Here is a 19,022-nt window from a genome sequence, read left to right on the forward strand (position 1 = left end):
TTGATCAACCTCTGCTGAAACGTGAACCTTTTCTAGTCAAAGATTTAGATAAGCAGCCCCCCCCTTTTGTAAGCTTTTCTTTCTCTTCTGTTGGTAACATATCAAATATATTTATATTCCCATTATTTACCAATGTTAAATCTCTGTCTCTGCTGCCCTGGGATCAGCTGTAATGTTGATGATCTAAACATTGATTTCATTGTATGTCCCACCAGGGGGACAATCTGGTGTTATTAGATAGAATTCAAGCTATGTTAGATCAAATTCAGACAGTAACTATTATTTTAGCAGGTGATCTAAATCATACATTTGATAAGATTGACAGACAAAGTAATGAAAAGGGGCACATTTAGGGAACCTCCAAAGAGGCTGACAAATGTAATCTCTGCAAATAAATTACAGGAAACCTAGAGATTGCTATTTCCAACTACAAAGACTGTATACAACAAATACTGTATGCAACAAATGTACTTTCATATATGCATTTTAATCGTTCATTCACATACTGTAAAGTTAATTATAGTAAATATGTAAATGTCTATTGTTGATAGTTGAACATTTTAGAGGCAGTTTCCTGGACACAGATAATTAAGCTACACCTGGACTGAAAATGATTTTCAATGGAGCTTCTCATTGATCTTGCTTTTTATTTCAGGAGTAGGCTTTTTATCTGTGCTCAGGAAGCTGAGTGTAGGCTTACTTCTGCAATGAAGTAAAAGCAGTTCTGCATGCCATACGTCGTTTTGTGCTTTATTCAACTCTGGCTACAAATACAGAACATGTATTCGATGATGATTCTTTACAAACCATGTCATGGAGAGTCTCTCTCTCTTGCCAGATCAAGCTGCTACTCCCCAGTCTAGCCAGGATCAATCTGCAGTCATGGAGACAAAGCAGTATGGTAATGTAACCTGCCTTGTTTGCATGAGATAAATTCTGAAATATTACTGAACTAGTGTTGTTAGAAGATACTACAAAAAAATGGAATTAAATAATGACTGTATTTGACCAGATTCACACTGAGAGATATGATGAATAAATAGATGACCTAAAGTCAGGAGTCTATCAATCTGCAAGACAACAGTATACATATTACTGAGGAAATATTCATAATGGAAAATATGGCATGTTCAACTCTTAAAAAAGCTTTGTTGGGTGCTGATATGAAATGTATTTTAATAACTCAGAATGTGAGAACTGAATATAATTTTCATTCAGGAAACAATTCTGATGCAAGGTATTTCGTTCTCACGTGTATAGTCCTGTACATTCACGGTTAGATTCACTGAAAATCAATCATTCTTTAAGGTTGTTTGAATAACACGTTCTCTAACCCAGGTGCCAAATTTGTGGATGAAAACATGGAAGTACTTATTCAAAGGATTAACATGGTGATGCCAATAGCAGATGGCCTATACCAGAAGAAAATGATCCATGATGAGGATTACTCTGAAATCACTGCGGCCCCAACCAGTATGTCAAAGATGAGAAAGCTGTATGTGGCCCTGAAACCAGGAGGAGCGGTGGCTAAATCAGCCTTTTACAAAATTCTACTGGAACAACAATCTCTTCTAGTCAAAGAACTGGGTAAGCTCCTCTCTCTCCTCTTTTGGTATCATAAGTATCTATCAGTAAAATATATGTGTATTCCAGTCCCTGCTCCCCTGAAATCAGCTATAATGTTGATTATCTATAATGAGTTTGAATGGAGAAGGTGATGGTTTGTTATGGGGCGGCAAAGTTCCCCCTAGCCCCCCTGTAATTCTAAACTCTGCACACAACTGATTATTTCCCTTTGTTTTCCTATATGACTACAGGTGGGGTTGGCCAGAAATGAAGTCATAACTTGAGCGGCTTCTACAGTCATGGTCTGGACTTCTAGGAACCTGCTGGCCCACTGCTCACTTTTTTCCAAATCTTACTGTTGTCTCTCAACCATGTATATGTTTAAATCTCACACATTACCTCAGCAATATTGGTCCTATCACACCACTGTTGTCAAACAACAATTTGTAACAAAATAAATATTGTTTTTTTTATTAATCACATCATGTCTTTTCCTGGTTGCTTAATTGTTCAGACTGGGTACAGAAGACAGCGTACTAGGACCCGGTCTGGGATTTGCAACCAGACAAGAGATGTCATACAAAAACCTTGACATCTGAATCATTAATTATTTTACTATATAAGATTTTGAAAAACAGTGTGTTGGAATCACAGGAGGCTGATGAGGAGAGGACGGCTCATAATAAGGGCTGGAATAGAGTAAATGGAAAAACATGGTTTCAATGTGTTTGATGTGTTTGATACCATTCCATGAATTCCATTCCAGCCATTACTATGAGCCCGTCCTGCCCAATTAAGGCGCCACCAGCCACCTGTGGTGGGAATGCTGCCCATGTCTCACCATTATGCTTGTGAAACATATTTATTTGAAACATTTTATTGTGATCCAACAGTACACCTGTGAAATATAAGAGTTAGCCAATGTGATGAGTGTTCAGGTCCAGGTGGCGGATAGGATGAGTTTTTCCTCACAGTGTAAAGGTGCTCTTTATTCTACAGAAAATCAATGTGTAAACACACATCATCCCTACATTATATCTGTCTTCTATCACCTTAGAGACCAGTATTCACAAGCAGCACATGGAGAATATCCTTTCCTATTTTAATGTTCTTGTTTTTTAAAATGTGATATCATCTGCATGTATTGTGATTGCTGCATAAGTAATTGCCTCTGAGGACAAAGTTATCTGCATCTAAAACTGACCTGTATTAACTCTGATCACCACTAGATGGTTGTCAATGACCAGATTATGTAGAATTACATTACTATCCAGAAAAGTAAATGTGCATTTGGTATAGAATAGATATGTTGTATTTGGTGAAGCCTGTAGACCTGAGACCAGTGGGGTAGACGGCAAAGCAGGATCAATTATTTCTGAGATAGACCAACGTGCTCTGAAATAAACATGTCATTACATGTCTGTATATAATGTCTTAACTGCGCACTTGGAACTCCACCCCCTTTGTTCAGATAAAAAGGGGTGGAGAATGTAAAGAGAAAACTGAAAGTAAAAAACTGTAGAAAAAGTTTTTGAGACAAAGACTTACTGGGAGTTATCTGTCCAACACAGACACATTGTAAGTACCTGGGTTTAATGGGTAAAATAAAGATTGCCAATGTGTTAATATGGTTGACTCAATTTTTTTGATTGTAGTGAAGTTGTATTAATTTAATATATTCATATTTGACCCATACTAGTGATCTACAATGGCCACACCCGTTCCACAGCGGTTGCTGGCTACCCTAGAAAAACTAGACAAGGCTACATTTGATACCTTCCAGTGGAACCTGATGGAGGAAACACTCGAAGGCTTCACTCCCATGTCAATCGCCAATCTAGAGGATGCTAGCAGGCACAAGACAGTGAGTAAGATGGTGCAGGCCTATAAGAAAGAAGGTGCTATGAAAATCACACAGAAGATCCTGGAGAAAATGGGAATGATTGATTTAGCAGATAAGTTAAAGACAGATGTCGAAAAAGGTAATTCAGAATGAACTGTTTACAAATACTGTATGCAACAAATGTACTTTCATATATGCATTTTAATCCTTCATTTACATACTGTAAAGTTAATTATAGTAAATATGTAAATGTCTATTGTTGATAGTTGAACATTTTAGAGGCAGTTTCCTGGACACAGAAAATTAAGCTACACCTGGACTGAAAATGATTTTCAATGGAGCTTCTCATTGATCTTGCTTTTTATTTCAGGAGTAGGCTTTTTATCTGTGCTCAGGAAGCTGCCCCTGAGTGTAGGCTTACTTCTGCAATGAAGTAAAAGCAGTTCTGCATGCCATACGTCGTTTTGTGCTTTATTCAACTCTGGCTACAAATACAGAACATGTATTCGATGATGATTCTTTACAAACCATGTCATGGAGAGTCTCTCTCTCTTGTCAGATCAAGCTGCTACTCCCCAGTCTAGCCAGGATCAATCTGCAGTCATGGAGACAAAGCAGTATGGTAATGTAACCTGCCTTGTTTGCATGAGATACATTCTGAAATATTACTGAACTAGTGTTGTTAGAAGATATTACAAAAAAATGGAATTAAATAATGACTGTATTTGACCAGATTCACACTGAGAGATATGATGAATAAATAGATGACCTAAAGTCAGGAGTCTATCAATCTGCAAGACAACAGTATACATATTACTGAGGAAATATTCATAATGGAAAATATGGCATGTTCAACTCTTAAAAAAGCTTTGTTGGGTGCTGATATGAAATGTATTTTAATAACTCAGAATGTGAGAACTGAATATAATTTTCATTCAGGAAACAATTCTGATGCAAGGTATTTCGTTCTCACGTGTATAGTCCTGTACATTCACGGTTAGATTCACTGAAAATCAATCATTCTTTAAGGTTGTTTGAATAACACGTTCTCTAACCCAGGTGCCAAATTTGTGGATGAAAACATGGAAGTACTTATTCAAAGGATTACCATGGTGATGCCAATAGCAGATGGCCTATACCAGAAGAAAATGATCCATGATGAGGATTACTCTGAAATCACTGCGGCCCCAACCAGTATGTCAAAGATGAGAAAGCTGTATGTGGCCCTGAAACCAGGAGGAGCGGTGGCTAAATCAGCCTTTTACAAAATTCTACTGGAACAACAATCTCTTCTAGTCAAAGAACTGGGTAAGCTCCTCTCTCTCCTCTTTTGGTATCATAAGTATCTATCAGTAAAATATATGTGTATTCCAGTCCCTGCTCCCCTGAAATCAGCTATAATGTTGATTATCTATAATGAGTTTGAATGGAGAAGGTGATGGTTTGTTATGGGGCGGCAAAGTTCCCCCTAGCCCCCCTGTAATTCTAAACTCTGCACACAACTGATTATTTCCCTTTGTTTTCCTATATGACTACAGGTGGGGTTGGCCAGAAATGAAGTCATAACTTGAGCGGCTTCTACAGTCATGGTCTGGACTTCTAGGAACCTGCTGGCCCACTGCTCACTTTTTTCCAAATCTTACTGTTGTCTCTCAACCATGTATATGTTTAAATCTCACACATTACCTCAGCAATATTGGTCCTATCACACCACTGTTGTCAAACAACAATTTGTAACAAAATAAATATTGTTTTTTTTATTAATCACATCATGTCTTTTCCTGGTTGCTTAATTGTTCAGACTGGGTACAGAAGACAGCGTACTAGGACCCGGTCTGGGATTTGCAACCAGACAAGAGATGTCATACAAAAACCTTGACATCTGAATCATTAATTATTTTACTATATAAGATTTTGAAAAACAGTGTGTTGGAATCACAGGAGGCTGATGAGGAGAGGACGGCTCATAATAAGGGCTGGAATAGAGTAAATGGAAAAACATGGTTTCAATGTGTTTGATGTGTTTGATACCATTCCATGAATTCCATTCCAGCCATTACTATGAGCCCGTCCTGCCCAATTAAGGCGCCACCAGCCACCTGTGGTGGGAATGCTGCCCATGTCTCACCATTATGCTTGTGAAACATATTTATTTGAAACATTTTATTGTGATCCAACAGTACACCTGTGAAATATAAGAGTTAGCCAATGTGATGAGTGTTCAGGTCCAGGTGGCGGATAGGATGAGTTTTTCCTCACAGTGTAAAGGTGCTCTTTATTCTACAGAAAATCAATGTGTAAACACACATCATCCCTACATTATATCTGTCTTCTATCACCTTAGAGACCAGTATTCACAAGCAGCACATGGAGAATATCCTTTCCTATTTTAATGTTCTTGTTTTTTAAAATGTGATATCATCTGCATGTATTGTGATTGCTGCATAAGTAATTGCCTCTGAGGACAAAGTTATCTGCATCTAAAACTGACCTGTATTAACTCTGATCACCACTAGATGGTTGTCAATGACCAGATTATGTAGAATTACATTACTATCCAGAAAAGTAAATGTGCATTTGGTATAGAATAGATATGTTGTATTTGGTGAAGCCTGTAGACCTGAGACCAGTGGGGTAGACGGCAAAGCAGGATCAATTATTTCTGAGATAGACCAACGTGCTCTGAAATAAACATGTCATTACATGTCTGTATATAATGTCTTAACTGCGCACTTGGAACTCCACCCCCTTTGTTCAGATAAAAAGGGGTGGAGAATGTAAAGAGAAAACTGAAAGTAAAAAACTGTAGAAAAAGTTTTTGAGACAAAGACTTACTGGGAGTTATCTGTCCAACACAGACACATTGTAAGTACCTGGGTTTAATGGGTAAAATAAAGATTGCCAATGTGTTAATATGGTTGACTCAATTTTTTTGATTGTAGTGAAGTTGTATTAATTTAATATATTCATATTTGACCCATACTAGTGATCTACAATGGCCACACCCGTTCCACAGCGGTTGCTGGCTACCCTAGAAAAACTAGACAAGGCTACATTTGATACCTTCCAGTGGAACCTGATGGAGGAAACACTCGAAGGCTTCACTCCCATGTCAATCGCCAATCTAGAGGATGCTAGCAGGCACAAGACAGTGAGTAAGATGGTGCAGGCCTATAAGAAAGAAGGTGCTATGAAAATCACACAGAAGATCCTGGAGAAAATGGGAATGATTGATTTAGCAGATAAGTTAAAGACAGATGTCGAAAAAGGTAATTCAGAATGAACTGTTTACAAATACTGTATGCAACAAATGTACTTTCATATATGCATTTTAATCCTTCATTTACATACTGTAAAGTTAATTATAGTAAATATGTAAATGTCTATTGTTGATAGTTGAACATTTTAGAGGCAGTTTCCTGGACACAGAAAATTAAGCTACACCTGGACTGAAAATGATTTTCAATGGAGCTTCTCATTGATCTTGCTTTTTATTTCAGGAGTAGGCTTTTTATCTGTGCTCAGGAAGCTGCCCCTGAGTGTAGGCTTACTTCTGCAATGAAGTAAAAGCAGTTCTGCATGCCATACGTCGTTTTGTGCTTTATTCAACTCTGGCTACAAATACAGAACATGTATTCGATGATGATTCTTTACAAACCATGTCATGGAGAGTCTCTCTCTCTTGTCAGATCAAGCTGCTACTCCCCAGTCTAGCCAGGATCAATCTGCAGTCATGGAGACAAAGCAGTATGGTAATGTAACCTGCCTTGTTTGCATGAGATACATTCTGAAATATTACTGAACTAGTGTTGTTAGAAGATATTACAAAAAAATGGAATTAAATAATGACTGTATTTGACCAGATTCACACTGAGAGATATGATGAATAAATAGATGACCTAAAGTCAGGAGTCTATCAATCTGCAAGACAACAGTATACATATTACTGAGGAAATATTCATAATGGAAAATATGGCATGTTCAACTCTTAAAAAAGCTTTGTTGGGTGCTGATATGAAATGTATTTTAATAACTCAGAATGTGAGAACTGAATATAATTTTCATTCAGGAAACAATTCTGATGCAAGGTATTTCGTTCTCACGTGTATAGTCCTGTACATTCACGGTTAGATTCACTGAAAATCAATCATTCTTTAAGGTTGTTTGAATAACACGTTCTCTAACCCAGGTGCCAAATTTGTGGATGAAAACATGGAAGTACTTATTCAAAGGATTACCATGGTGATGCCAATAGCAGATGGCCTATACCAGAAGAAAATGATCCATGATGAGGATTACTCTGAAATCACTGCGGCCCCAACCAGTATGTCAAAGATGAGAAAGCTGTATGTGGCCCTGAAACCAGGAGGAGCGGTGGCTAAATCAGCCTTTTACAAAATTCTACTGGAACAACAATCTCTTCTAGTCAAAGAACTGGGTAAGCTCCTCTCTCTCCTCTTTTGGTATCATAAGTATCTATCAGTAAAATATATGTGTATTCCAGTCCCTGCTCCCCTGAAATCAGCTATAATGTTGATTATCTATAATGAGTTTGAATGGAGAAGGTGATGGTTTGTTATGGGGCGGCAAAGTTCCCCCTAGCCCCCCTGTAATTCTAAACTCTGCACACAACTGATTATTTCCCTTTGTTTTCCTATATGACTACAGGTGGGGTTGGCCAGAAATGAAGTCATAACTTGAGCGGCTTCTACAGTCATGGTCTGGACTTCTAGGAACCTGCTGGCCCACTGCTCACTTTTTTCCAAATCTTACTGTTGTCTCTCAACCATGTATATGTTTAAATCTCACACATTACCTCAGCAATATTGGTCCTATCACACCACTGTTGTCAAACAACAATTTGTAACAAAATAAATAGTGTTTTTTTAAATGAATCACATCAAGTCTTTTCCTGGTTGCTTAATTGTTCAGACTGGGTACAGAAGACAGCGTACTAGGACCCGGTCTGGGATTTGCAACCAGACAAGAGATGTCATACAAAAACCTTGACATCTGAATCATTAATTATTTTACTATATAAGATTTTGAAAAACAGTGTGTTGGAATCACAGGAGGCTGATGAGGAGAGGACGGCTCATAATAAGGGCTGGAATAGAGTAAATGGAAAAACATGGTTTCAATGTGTTTGATGTGTTTGATACCATTCCATGAATTCCATTCCAGCCATTACTATGAGCCCGTCCTGCCCAATTAAGGCGCCACCAGCCACCTGTGGTGGGAATGCTGCCCATGTCTCACCATTATGCTTGTGAAACATATTTATTCGAAACATTTTATTGTGATCCAACAGTACACCTGTGAAATATAAGAGTTAGCCAATGTGATGAGTATTCAGGTCCAGGTGGTGGATAGGATGAGTTTTTCCTCACAGTGTTAAGGTGCTCTTTATTCTACAGATAATCACTGTGTAAACACACATCATCCCTACATTATATCTGTCTTCTATCACCTTAGAGACCAGTATTCACAAGCAGCACATGGAGAATATCCTTTGCTATTTAATTTTGTTGTTTTATAATATGTGATATCATCTGCATGTATTGTGATTGCTGCATATGTAATTGCCTCTGAGGACAAAGTTATCTGCATCTAAATCTGACCTGTATTAACTCTGATCACCACTAGATGGTTGTCAATGACCAGATTATGTAGAATTACATTACTATCCAGAAAAGTAAATGTGCATTTGGTATAGAATAGATAGGTTGTATTTGGTGAAGCCTGTAGACCTGAGACCAGTGGGGTAGACGGCAAAGCAGGATCAATGATTTCTGAGATAAACTATTTTATTCAGAGTACGTTGGTCTATCATACTGATAGTTCATAAGGTCTCAAACATTACAAAACCAAGTAATGCAAAACCAACATGTCATTAAATGTCTGTATATAAAGTCTTAACTGTGCACTTGGAACTCCCCCCCCCCCCCCCCCCCTCTGATTCAGATAAAAAGGGGTGGACAATTATAAGAGAAACCTGAAAGTAAAAATCTGAAGTAAAAGTTTGAGACAAAGACTTACTGGGAGTTATCTGTCCAACACAGACACATTATAAGTACCTGGGTGTAATGGGTAACATAAAGATTGCCAATGTGTCAATATGGTTGACTCCATTTTTTTGCTTCTAGTGAAGTTGTATTAATTTAATATTTTCATATTGTCCCATTCTAATGATCTACAATGGCCACACCCGTTCCACAGCGGCTGCTGGCTACCCTAGAAAAACTAGACAAGGCTACATTTGAGACCTTCCAGTGGAACCTGATGCAGGAAACACTCAAAGGCTTCACTCCCATGTCAATCGCCAATCTAGAGGATGCTAGCTGGCACAAGACAGTGAGTAAGATGGTGCAGGCCTATAAGAAAATATCCAATTGGGCCCAAAGTGTCAATATTTTTTGTGGCCACCATTTTACAGCACTGCCTTAACCCTCTTGGGCATGGAGTTCACCAGAGCTTCACAGGTTGCCACTGGAGTCCTCTTCCACTCCTCCATGACGACATCACGGAGCTGGTGGATGTTAGAGACCTTCCACTCCTCCACCTTCCGTTTGAGGATGCCCCACAGATGCTCAATGGGGTTTAGGTCTGGAGACATGCTTGGCCAGTCCATCACCTTTACCCTCAGCTTCTTTAGCAAGGCAGTGGTCATCTTGGAGGTGTGTTTGGGGTTGTTATCATGTTGGAATACTGCCCTGCGGCCCAGTCTCCAAAAGGAGGGGATCATGCTGTGCTTCAATATGTCACAGTGCATGTTGGCATTCATGGTTCCCTCAATGAACTGTAGCTCCCCAGTGCCGGCAGCACTCATGCAGCCCCAGACCATGACACTCCCACCACCATGCTTGACTGTAGGCAAGACACACTTGTCTTTGTACTCCTCACCTGGTTGCCGCCACACACGCTTGACACCATCTGAACCAAATAAGTTTATCTTGGTCTCATCAGACCACAGGACATGGTTCCAGTAATCCATGTCCTTAGTCTGCTTGTCTTCAGCAAACTGTTTGCAGGCTTTCTTGTGCATCATCTTTAGAAGAGGCTTCCTTCTGGGACGACAGCCATGCAGACCAATTTGATGCAGTGTGCGGCGCATGGTCTGAGCACCGACAGGCTGACCCCCCACTACTTCAACCTCTGCAGCAACGCTGGCAGCACTCATACGTCTATTTCCCAAAGACAACCTCTGGATATGACGCTGAGCACGTGCACTCAACTTCTTTGGTCGACCATGGCGAGGCCTGTTCTGAGTGGAACCTGTCCTGTTAAACCGCTGTATGGTCTTGGCCACCATGCTGCAGCTCAGTTTCAGGGTCTTGGCAATCTTCTTATAGCCCAGGCCATCTTTATGGAGAGCAAAAATTATTTTTTTCAGATCCTCAGAGAATTCTTTGCCATGAGGTGCCATGTTGAATTTCCAGTGACCAGTCAGTATGAGGGAGTGTGAGAGCAATGACACCAAATTTAACACACCTGCTCCCCATTCACACCTGAGACCTTGTAACACTAACGAGTCACATGACACCGGGGAGGGAAAATGGCTAATTGGGCCCAATTTGGACATTTTCACTTAGGGGTGTACTCACTTTTGTTGCCAGCGGTTTAGACATTAATGGCTGTGTGTTGTGTTATTTTGAGGGGACAGCAAATGTACACTGTTATACATGCTGTACACTCACTACTTTACATTATCGCAAAGTGTAATTTCTTCAGTGTTGTCACATGAAAAGATATACTCAAATATTTACAAAAATGTGAGGGGTGTACTTACTTTTGTGAGATACTGTATGTAATTGTCTATTGTTGATAGTTGAACATTTTAGAGGCAGTTTCCTGGACACAGATAGATGAGCTACACCTGGACTAAAAATGATTTCAATTGAGATTCTCCATTGTTTTTGCTTTTTATTCCAGAAGTAGGCTTTTTATCTGTGCTCAGGAAGCTGCCCCTGAGTGTAGGCTTACTTCTGCAATGAAGTAAAAGCAGTTCTGCATGCCATACGTCAATTTGTGCTTTATTCAACTCTGGCTACAAATACAGAACATGTATTCGATGATGATTCTTTACAAACCATGTCATGGAGAGTCTCTCTCTCTTGCCAGATCAAGCTGCTACTCCCCAGTCTAGCCAGGATCAATCTGCAGTCATGGAGACAAAGCAGTATGGTAATGTAACCTGCCTTGTTTGCAAGGGATAAATGCTGAAATATTACTGAACTAGTGTTTGTAGAAGATATTACAAGAAAATTGAATTAAATAATGACTGTATTTGACCAGATTCACACTGAGAGGCATGATGAATAAATAGATGACCTAAAGTCAGGAGTCTATCAATCTGCAAGACAACAGTATACATATTACTGAGGAAATATTCATAATGGAAAATATGGCATGTTCACCTCTTACAAAAGCTTTGTTGGGGGCTGATATGAAATGCCTTTTAATATCTCAGATTGTGAGAACTGAATATCATTTTCATTCAGGAAACAATTCTGATGCAAGGTATTTCATTCTCACCTGTATAGTACAGTACATTCACGGTTAGATTCACTGAAAATCAATCATTATTTAAAGTTCTTTGAATAACACGTTCTCTAACCCAGGTGCCCAATTTGTGGATGAAAACATGGAGAAAAAAAAATCAAAGGTTTACCATGGTGATACCAATAGCAGATGGCCTTTACCAGAAGAAAATGATCCACGATGAGGATTACTCTGAAATCACTGCGGCCAAAACCAGTATGTCAAAGATGAGAAAGCTGTATGTGGCCCTGAAACCAGGAGGAGCTGAGGCTAAATCAGCTTTTTACAAAATTCTACTGGATCAACATCCTCTTCTAGTCAAAGAACTGGGTAACCCTATCTGGTTCTACACCAGGCCAATGGAAACTACCTCTCAAACACCCCTGTAACTATTCTGTAGTAAAATATTGTAGTCCCAATTACTTCTCCGCATCTGCCACCGTAACACCTATTTTCTGTGACTTACATTCCATTCCTGCGGTACTGTTGATTACCCTGGCAATGAATGCTAAAAAGCCAACTTTACTGAATCACCATTCATTTGTAGTCCTATCACTCAGGTTATGTACCCAATGCGTATGGGTCCAGTAAATTAAAATGCCGCCTGACACATGTCCAGCACCACATTTTCCTAATGGAAACCATGACACACACAACAAAAAGTACTTGTACTACCACTGAACCTAACGTACTTCTCTGTCTATGTGTTTTTAGCTGGACTTGGACCAGCAGAAGGATGAGGAGGAACAGGAGAACAAATCTGAGTTGGTGAAGATGAAGAGCAACCTGAGGAGATCCAAGCAGGGGGCTGATGGGGAGAAACACCACTTAGGGAGCCACAGGGGTGTGTGTTTGTGTGTGTGAAAAAGAGAGAACAGATATGTTCATAGAAGTACAATACCGTTCAAAAGTTTGTGGTCATTAAGAAATGTCCATATTTTCCAAATCGTCAGTGTCAAAGTAGCCTGTCATTTCGACCATTTGTGCAGTATTAACAAGCCACATTTTTCCCAGACCCTAGGCTACCAAAAATGTTCCTCATGTGTGCAACTTCTGTAGGTGCCTCTACTCCAGTGCTCTATGCAATTATGCAAATGCAGTGATATGCATGCAATGCTTCATTATAAAGGCTTAAAAAATTCCCTTGCATTCCGGTACTTCAGAGCTTCCCAGGTCACCCCCCTCTTGTGCTAACTTTTTGTTCCGGCACCACCTGATTTTCAAATTAAGCACTGAATATACTGTATTGTACCAAATGGAGTCAATCAAATTTAGATACCAAATCCAATGAATTGCACTGAGGCCAGGTAGGTTTCTGAACAAAGCAAGATTGACACATTATTATTATTATATATATTATCATATTATTTAAAAAAAGTGTTTTAAGTACATTTTGAAGAACGACACACAGAGGAGAAAATTTCAGGTCTGCTGAGTGCAAACTTGAACGTTGAGAAAATTCTGCGCAACTTTCAGCGCATTTACTGTGAACACTGAGGTTGTACCCGCTTTAAGTTCGCTTTAACAGTGGTCAAGTAGGCTACTGTGGCTATTTGATCATAATATAGGCATACCAGAGTGGCCTACCATCAAAAACAATGGAGAAAATGCATCACATAACATTCTGACATGTAAATAGCTGTTATATTATTCAGCATACAGTAGCACCCAATGTGTGGTGTTTTATGTAGGCCTACATTCCATGAGACTTTAGAAGAAAACATGCAGGGCTTGACATATATAACCGATGTGAAATGGCTAGTTAGTTAGCGGTGGTGCACGCTAATAGCATTTCAATCAGTGAGGTCACTCGCTCTGAGACTTGAAGTAGGGTTTCCCCTTGCGTTGCAAGGGCCGCGGCTTTTGTGGCGCGATGGGTAATGATGCTTCGTGGGTGTCAGTTGTTGATGTGTGCAAGGGTCCCTGGTTCGAGCCCGGGTTGGGGCGAAGAGAGGGACGGAACCTACACTGTTACATTGGTGCCGTGACCCGGCTATTGGTTGCTGCGGAAAAGGAGGAGGTCAAAGGGGGGGTGAGTGTAACCGATGTGAAATGGCTAGTTAGTTAGCGGTGGTGTGCGCTAATAGCATTTCAATCAGTGACGTCACTCGCTCTGAGACTTGAAGTAGGGTTTCCCCTTGCGTTGCAAGGGCCGCGGCTTTTGTGGCGCGATGGGTAACGATGCTTCGTGGGTGTCAGTTGTTGATGTGTGCAAGGGTCCCTGGTTAGAGCCCGGGTTGGGGCGAAGAGAGGGACGGAACCTACACTGTTACACATAGACAAAAAATGTGTTTAATGCAAGAAACCATTTTACAAAATCAAATGTATTATTATTCCCATATTATTACAGAGAATCAGTCAAATTATCCTACCTCTGCCTATTGGCTACTTCGCTTATTCAAGCTCGACTCATAATACACCACTGCCCTTTAAAAAAAGGATCTCTTTAACCCCACTTGCTTTTCAAAAATGTATAGAAATGTAATTTTTGTGCTCTGTAGGAAGCAGTCACTCCTCAATTGTGGACTACAAATTATAACTATTATCACTAACTAGCAAAGGATATGAACAAATGTGCACAGGTGGCTACATGCAGCTCTCGCTTTGATCTCAAAACAAGCACATCTACTCACATCCAGTCATGCTGTAAACACAGTTCAGTTTAAAGTGAATGGCACAGATCCATATATGGAAATAGCCTATTTGCATATAGGCCTACTGCAGCTCTGATTGTTTGTGAGCTGAGTCTTGCCTGCACTCCGATGCATTCTGCCTACAACAAAATCTCTGGCATAGTTTTGCATGCAATCCTTGCATGGTTTGTTTTGTTTCAGTGTGTTGCACTGAAAGTGGCTAATATTGCATTGAATCAATGACAATTCCCACAGTAAAGGGAAAAGTTGATAGTGTTAACTAAAGGGGGAAAACTCTAGAAAGTTGAGTGAAGTTCAATCTCATGCTTCTCTGCACAGGCTGATATTTCTTCTGTGGCCGTCTTGAGGAGCTGCATGCGCCTCGATCACACCAACAACGTTATTGCGTTTTGGTACACCAGAAGTACATTAATTTACAATGGAATGCTGCATTTACCTTACAGTACTGCATTGCAGAGGCAGTAGCAGTGCATTCTGTGTGATGCATATGTTCCAACATATGCATAAAATTGTATGCGTAGACTTGACAGAAAGTAGCAAATGTTTAATGTTGCACACATATACAGTAAAATAAGTGGGATTACATTAAAAAAGTGACTGCAGAATTTCTTTGAATTCTTTATTCATTTATTTGCATAGTAGCATAAATATTACTTATTCGATGACATCTTCACATTTATTGTGACAGCCTATAATATAATTTCCCTCAAATGCATTGTTTTGGAGGGAATTGCAATAATAGTCAAAATAGTAGAGAGTAGACTCTATCAACAATGAGACCAACATTGAAGAAGGGGGTCTTGATGCACTGTTGGACCGGGACCAGCCCCTGCCAAGGCAGCCGCTACTGTTCCAAGGGGTCCAGCATAACAGACTTCACAACACATTCTCACTGGAATCATTGTACATTCTTAGAGAGAAAAAAAATGGGTTTGGGTTCTTCGGCTGTCCCCATAGGATAACCATTTCGGTTCCAGGTAGAACCCTTTGGGGAAAAGGTTCTACAAGGAACCCAATAGGGTTGTACCTTGAACTGAAAGGGTTCTACCTGGAACCAAAAAAGGTTCTTCAAAGGGTTACCCTATGGGGACAGCAGGAAAACTCTTTAACCTGTCTGGGCTAGGGGGCAGTATTTTCACGGCCGGATGAAAAACGTACCCAATTTAAACAGGTTTCTACTCTGGCCCAGAAACTAGAATATGCATATTATTAGTAGATATGGATAGAAAACACTCTGACGTTTCTACAACTGTTTGAATGGTGTCTGTGAGTATAACAGAATTCATATGGCAGGCAAAAACCTGAGAAAATTCCAAGCAGGAAGTGGAAAGTCAGAATCAAAAGAACTACAATTCTCAAATCAAAACTACAGTGTCTGTGGGGTGACGTTGCACTTCCTAAGGCTTCCATTGGCTGTCTAAAGCCTTCAGAAAGTGGTTTGAGCATTTTCCTGTCACTGGGCAGATAATAGGAGCTCCGTTACTGAGTGGTCTGCCTGGCAACAAAGGGATTGGATATGCTCGGTCCCGCGAGCGTGCCCCTCCTTCTTTTTCTTCTTGAATGAATATGCTATTGTCCGGTTGGAATATTATCGCAATTTTACATAAAAAATACCATAAAGATTGATTTTAAACAGCGTTTGACATGCTTCCAAGTACGGTAATGGAACATTTTGACTTTGTCTCTCGTTCCGCGCTCGCGCGTTATGCCTTTGGATAAGTGATCTGTACGAACAAAACGGAGGTATTTGTACATAAATATGGATTATTTGGAACAAAAACAACATTTCTTGTGGAAGTAGCAGTCCTGGGAGTGCATTCTGATGAAGATCAGCAAAGGTAAGAGAATATTTCTAATACTAATTCTGAGTTTAGGTTGCCCCGAACTTGGCGGGTGTCTGAATAGCTCGCCGTGATGGCTAAGCTATGTACTCAGAATATTGAAAAATGTGCTTTCTCCGTAAAGCTATTTTAAAATCTGACACAGCGGTTGCATCCAGGGGTAGTCCATCTATAATTCTTTAAATAATTCTTATATATTTTGTCAACGTTTATGATGAGTATTTTTGTAAATTGATGTGCACATTCACCGTCTGTTTTGGTGGGAATACATTTTCTGAACATCACGCGCCAATGTAAAATGCTGTTTTTGGATATAAATATAAACTTTATCGAACAAAACATACATGTGTTGTGTAACATGATGTCCTGGGAGTGTCATCTGATGAAGATCGTCAAAGGTTAGTGCTTCATTTAGCTGTATTTTGGGTTTTTGTGACACATCTCCGTGCTTGGAAAATGGCTGTGTGGTTATTGTTGTCTATGTACTCTCCTAACATAATCTAATGTTTTGCTTTCGCTGTAAAGCCTTTTTGAAATTGGACAATGTGGTTACATTAAGGAGAAGTGTATCTTTAAAATGGTGTAAAATAGTCGTATGTTTGAGAAAGTTGAATTATGACATTTTGTTGTTTTTGAATTTGCCGCCCTGATATTTCACTGGCTGTGTCCCGCAGCGTCCCACCTAGCCCATAGAAGATAACCCTTTCCCTCTCCCTTTACCATCAGTATTATACGCACCTGGCATGGTACATCAGGTGAGCAGGACCTCTAATTAGTTATACGACATACAGCTAGGTTGATAACAATGGGAAAGGGTAACCTAGGGTAAATACAATTAGTACAGTTTTCCACCATCTTCACTGGTCTGACAACAAGATGCAGGTGGACCAAAAAAATTATTAGGAAGAGATTGGGTTTTTAACTTTCATCTTGTCTTAGACTCTTTCCTCTGTACACCTTTGCAGATCTAATTGAGATACTAAGAAACAAATTAAATGAAAAACATTACAGGAGAAAGTACAGGAAAGAACATGACTGGTATGTGCGTTATTGAAAGGGGTGTGTGTGTGCGCGTGCATGTATGTACGTGTAAAAAAAAAAAAAATGTGTGAAGATAACAGGTGATTTGTGTGTTTATCTATAAGAGAACAACAAGAGCATGTATTTTTTGCACAACTAAAAAGGGAATGTGTAGCCACAATACAGGTAAACACAAATTTCACCTTTAGTCCTGTAAAAGAACAAGCGCATCTGAATTCTCCAGTGTGTGAGTTTCAATTCAGTATATTTTCATGCAATCTATGTACAACTAATAATGAATGCTATCCCAAGTATTGAGTAACTATTTACTTACGAACAAGGACATGGTAAGCGGAATAAGGACAGTTGGAAAATCTCAGTTGCATTTCCTTTGATTCCTCGCGTCCTCTGTCCTCACCTCCCGCTGAAAATCCATTGGAGGAGAAGGTCAGCGTGAAGGAACCTGACATTCCCCCTCTCTGACCTTCTCCTCCAATGGGCTTTGAGAAGGTGGCGAGGAGAGAGGACGTGAGCAGTCAAGGAATTATGGTTTAGATTCTCCCATGGAGAGAGAGCAATACAGACAGTTAACCCACCCCCTCACCAGTCTGCCTGCCTTCTCCCCTTTATCTGCCTTGGCTCCATCCCTATGGTTAGCCACCACCATTCATCACGACAGCCTCCTCAGGCAGAGGGAGATAAAAGGGCGGGGCATTGGACACGTGAGGTGCCTCGAGGAGAAGAGCAGTGTGTGTTTGTCTCTGTAAATAAGAAAAGAATGTGTAGCCATAACACACAGTTCCAATACCCTGGTTTTCAGGTGGTTTTAAATGAAAGAAATCTATTCACCTTTAGACCAACAAGAGAATCTGTGAATTCTCTGGTGTGTGAGTTTCAATTCAGAAATCTATGTAACACTAATAATGAATTTGAACACAATTGACACGTGTGAAAGGAAAGGTACAAGGAGGGAGGTCAAAACAACAACAACCAGACAACTCCTCTTCTTCCTGTCGTTCCTGTGAGCTGGTCGGCTAACTTGACTTCATCTCTGCTAGGGAAGAGAAAAACAACACATACACGCATTACATAATACCATAGAAGGTGAGATTTATGTTTACTAAATACTGCTTGTGTAGTTAGTGGCATAAATATTGTAACAGTGTGGTACAGTTGGTAATTCTTGCTGTGCACTCATGGGATTTGAGATCAAAAGATTAATATGACAGGCACATATTTAGACAGCAAACTGTTGTTTCAGGGTATTTTTAAACCCAACTATACATTTGACTCATATTAATCCTTTGATCTGAAATACCAATTAGCGTACATGAGTATACAAAAATGACCCCACTTTACTTCACTGTCACAATACTTGACACTACCTGTGTTGTGGATAAAAAAATAAAAAAAACGTACCATTGAACTTGAATCTTAAGCTTGACTGCTGCTTTTCTTTGCTGAGGCAGCCTCTTCAGGGTTAGAACCAGGCCCCAAAAGGGTCTCTTCCTCCTCCTTCCTGTGAGCATCAGGTTGGGCTGCTTTCCTCTGAGTGGA

General features: G+C 39.8%; 3 protein-coding genes and 1 pseudogene across 3 annotated transcripts in view; all 4 read left to right on the forward strand.

Moving 5' to 3' along the window:
• The window catches only part of LOC115152032 (receptor-interacting serine/threonine-protein kinase 3-like), a 30,063-nt gene extending 28,015 nt beyond the window's left edge, over window positions 1-2,048 (forward strand). Inside the window, exons 11-13 of the mRNA XM_029696494.1 lie at window positions 839-901; window positions 1,339-1,587; window positions 1,818-2,048. Of these exons, the coding sequence (XP_029552354.1) occupies window positions 839-901; window positions 1,339-1,587; window positions 1,818-1,837 (332 nt within the window). The 3' untranslated portion in view covers window positions 1,838-2,048. The remainder of the gene's footprint in view (window positions 1-838; window positions 902-1,338; window positions 1,588-1,817) is intronic.
• Window positions 2,049-2,283: 235 nt separating this feature from the next.
• Window positions 2,284-5,178, forward strand: LOC115152033 (apoptosis-associated speck-like protein containing a CARD). Its single transcript, XM_029696495.1, has 5 exons — window positions 2,284-3,144; window positions 3,266-3,548; window positions 3,969-4,031; window positions 4,469-4,717; window positions 4,948-5,178. Exons 2-5 carry the CDS (start codon window positions 3,275-3,277, stop codon window positions 4,965-4,967), a joined length of 606 nt encoding a protein of 201 aa, XP_029552355.1. The 5' UTR covers window positions 2,284-3,144; window positions 3,266-3,274; the 3' UTR covers window positions 4,968-5,178.
• Window positions 5,179-5,414: 236 nt separating this feature from the next.
• LOC115152034 (apoptosis-associated speck-like protein containing a CARD) lies at window positions 5,415-8,309 on the forward strand. Its single transcript, XM_029696496.1, has 5 exons — window positions 5,415-6,274; window positions 6,396-6,678; window positions 7,099-7,161; window positions 7,599-7,847; window positions 8,078-8,309. Exons 2-5 carry the CDS (start codon window positions 6,405-6,407, stop codon window positions 8,095-8,097), a joined length of 606 nt encoding a protein of 201 aa, XP_029552356.1. The 5' UTR covers window positions 5,415-6,274; window positions 6,396-6,404; the 3' UTR covers window positions 8,098-8,309.
• Window positions 8,310-9,605: 1,296 nt separating this feature from the next.
• On the forward strand, window positions 9,606-12,339 carry LOC115151351 (apoptosis-associated speck-like protein containing a CARD; annotated as a pseudogene).
• Window positions 12,340-19,022: the final 6,683 nt, after the last annotated feature.

The sequence above is a fragment of the Salmo trutta genome, chromosome 17, assembly GCF_901001165.1.
Source record: "Salmo trutta chromosome 17, fSalTru1.1, whole genome shotgun sequence".
NCBI classification, from domain to species: domain Eukaryota; kingdom Metazoa; phylum Chordata; class Actinopteri; order Salmoniformes; family Salmonidae; genus Salmo; species Salmo trutta.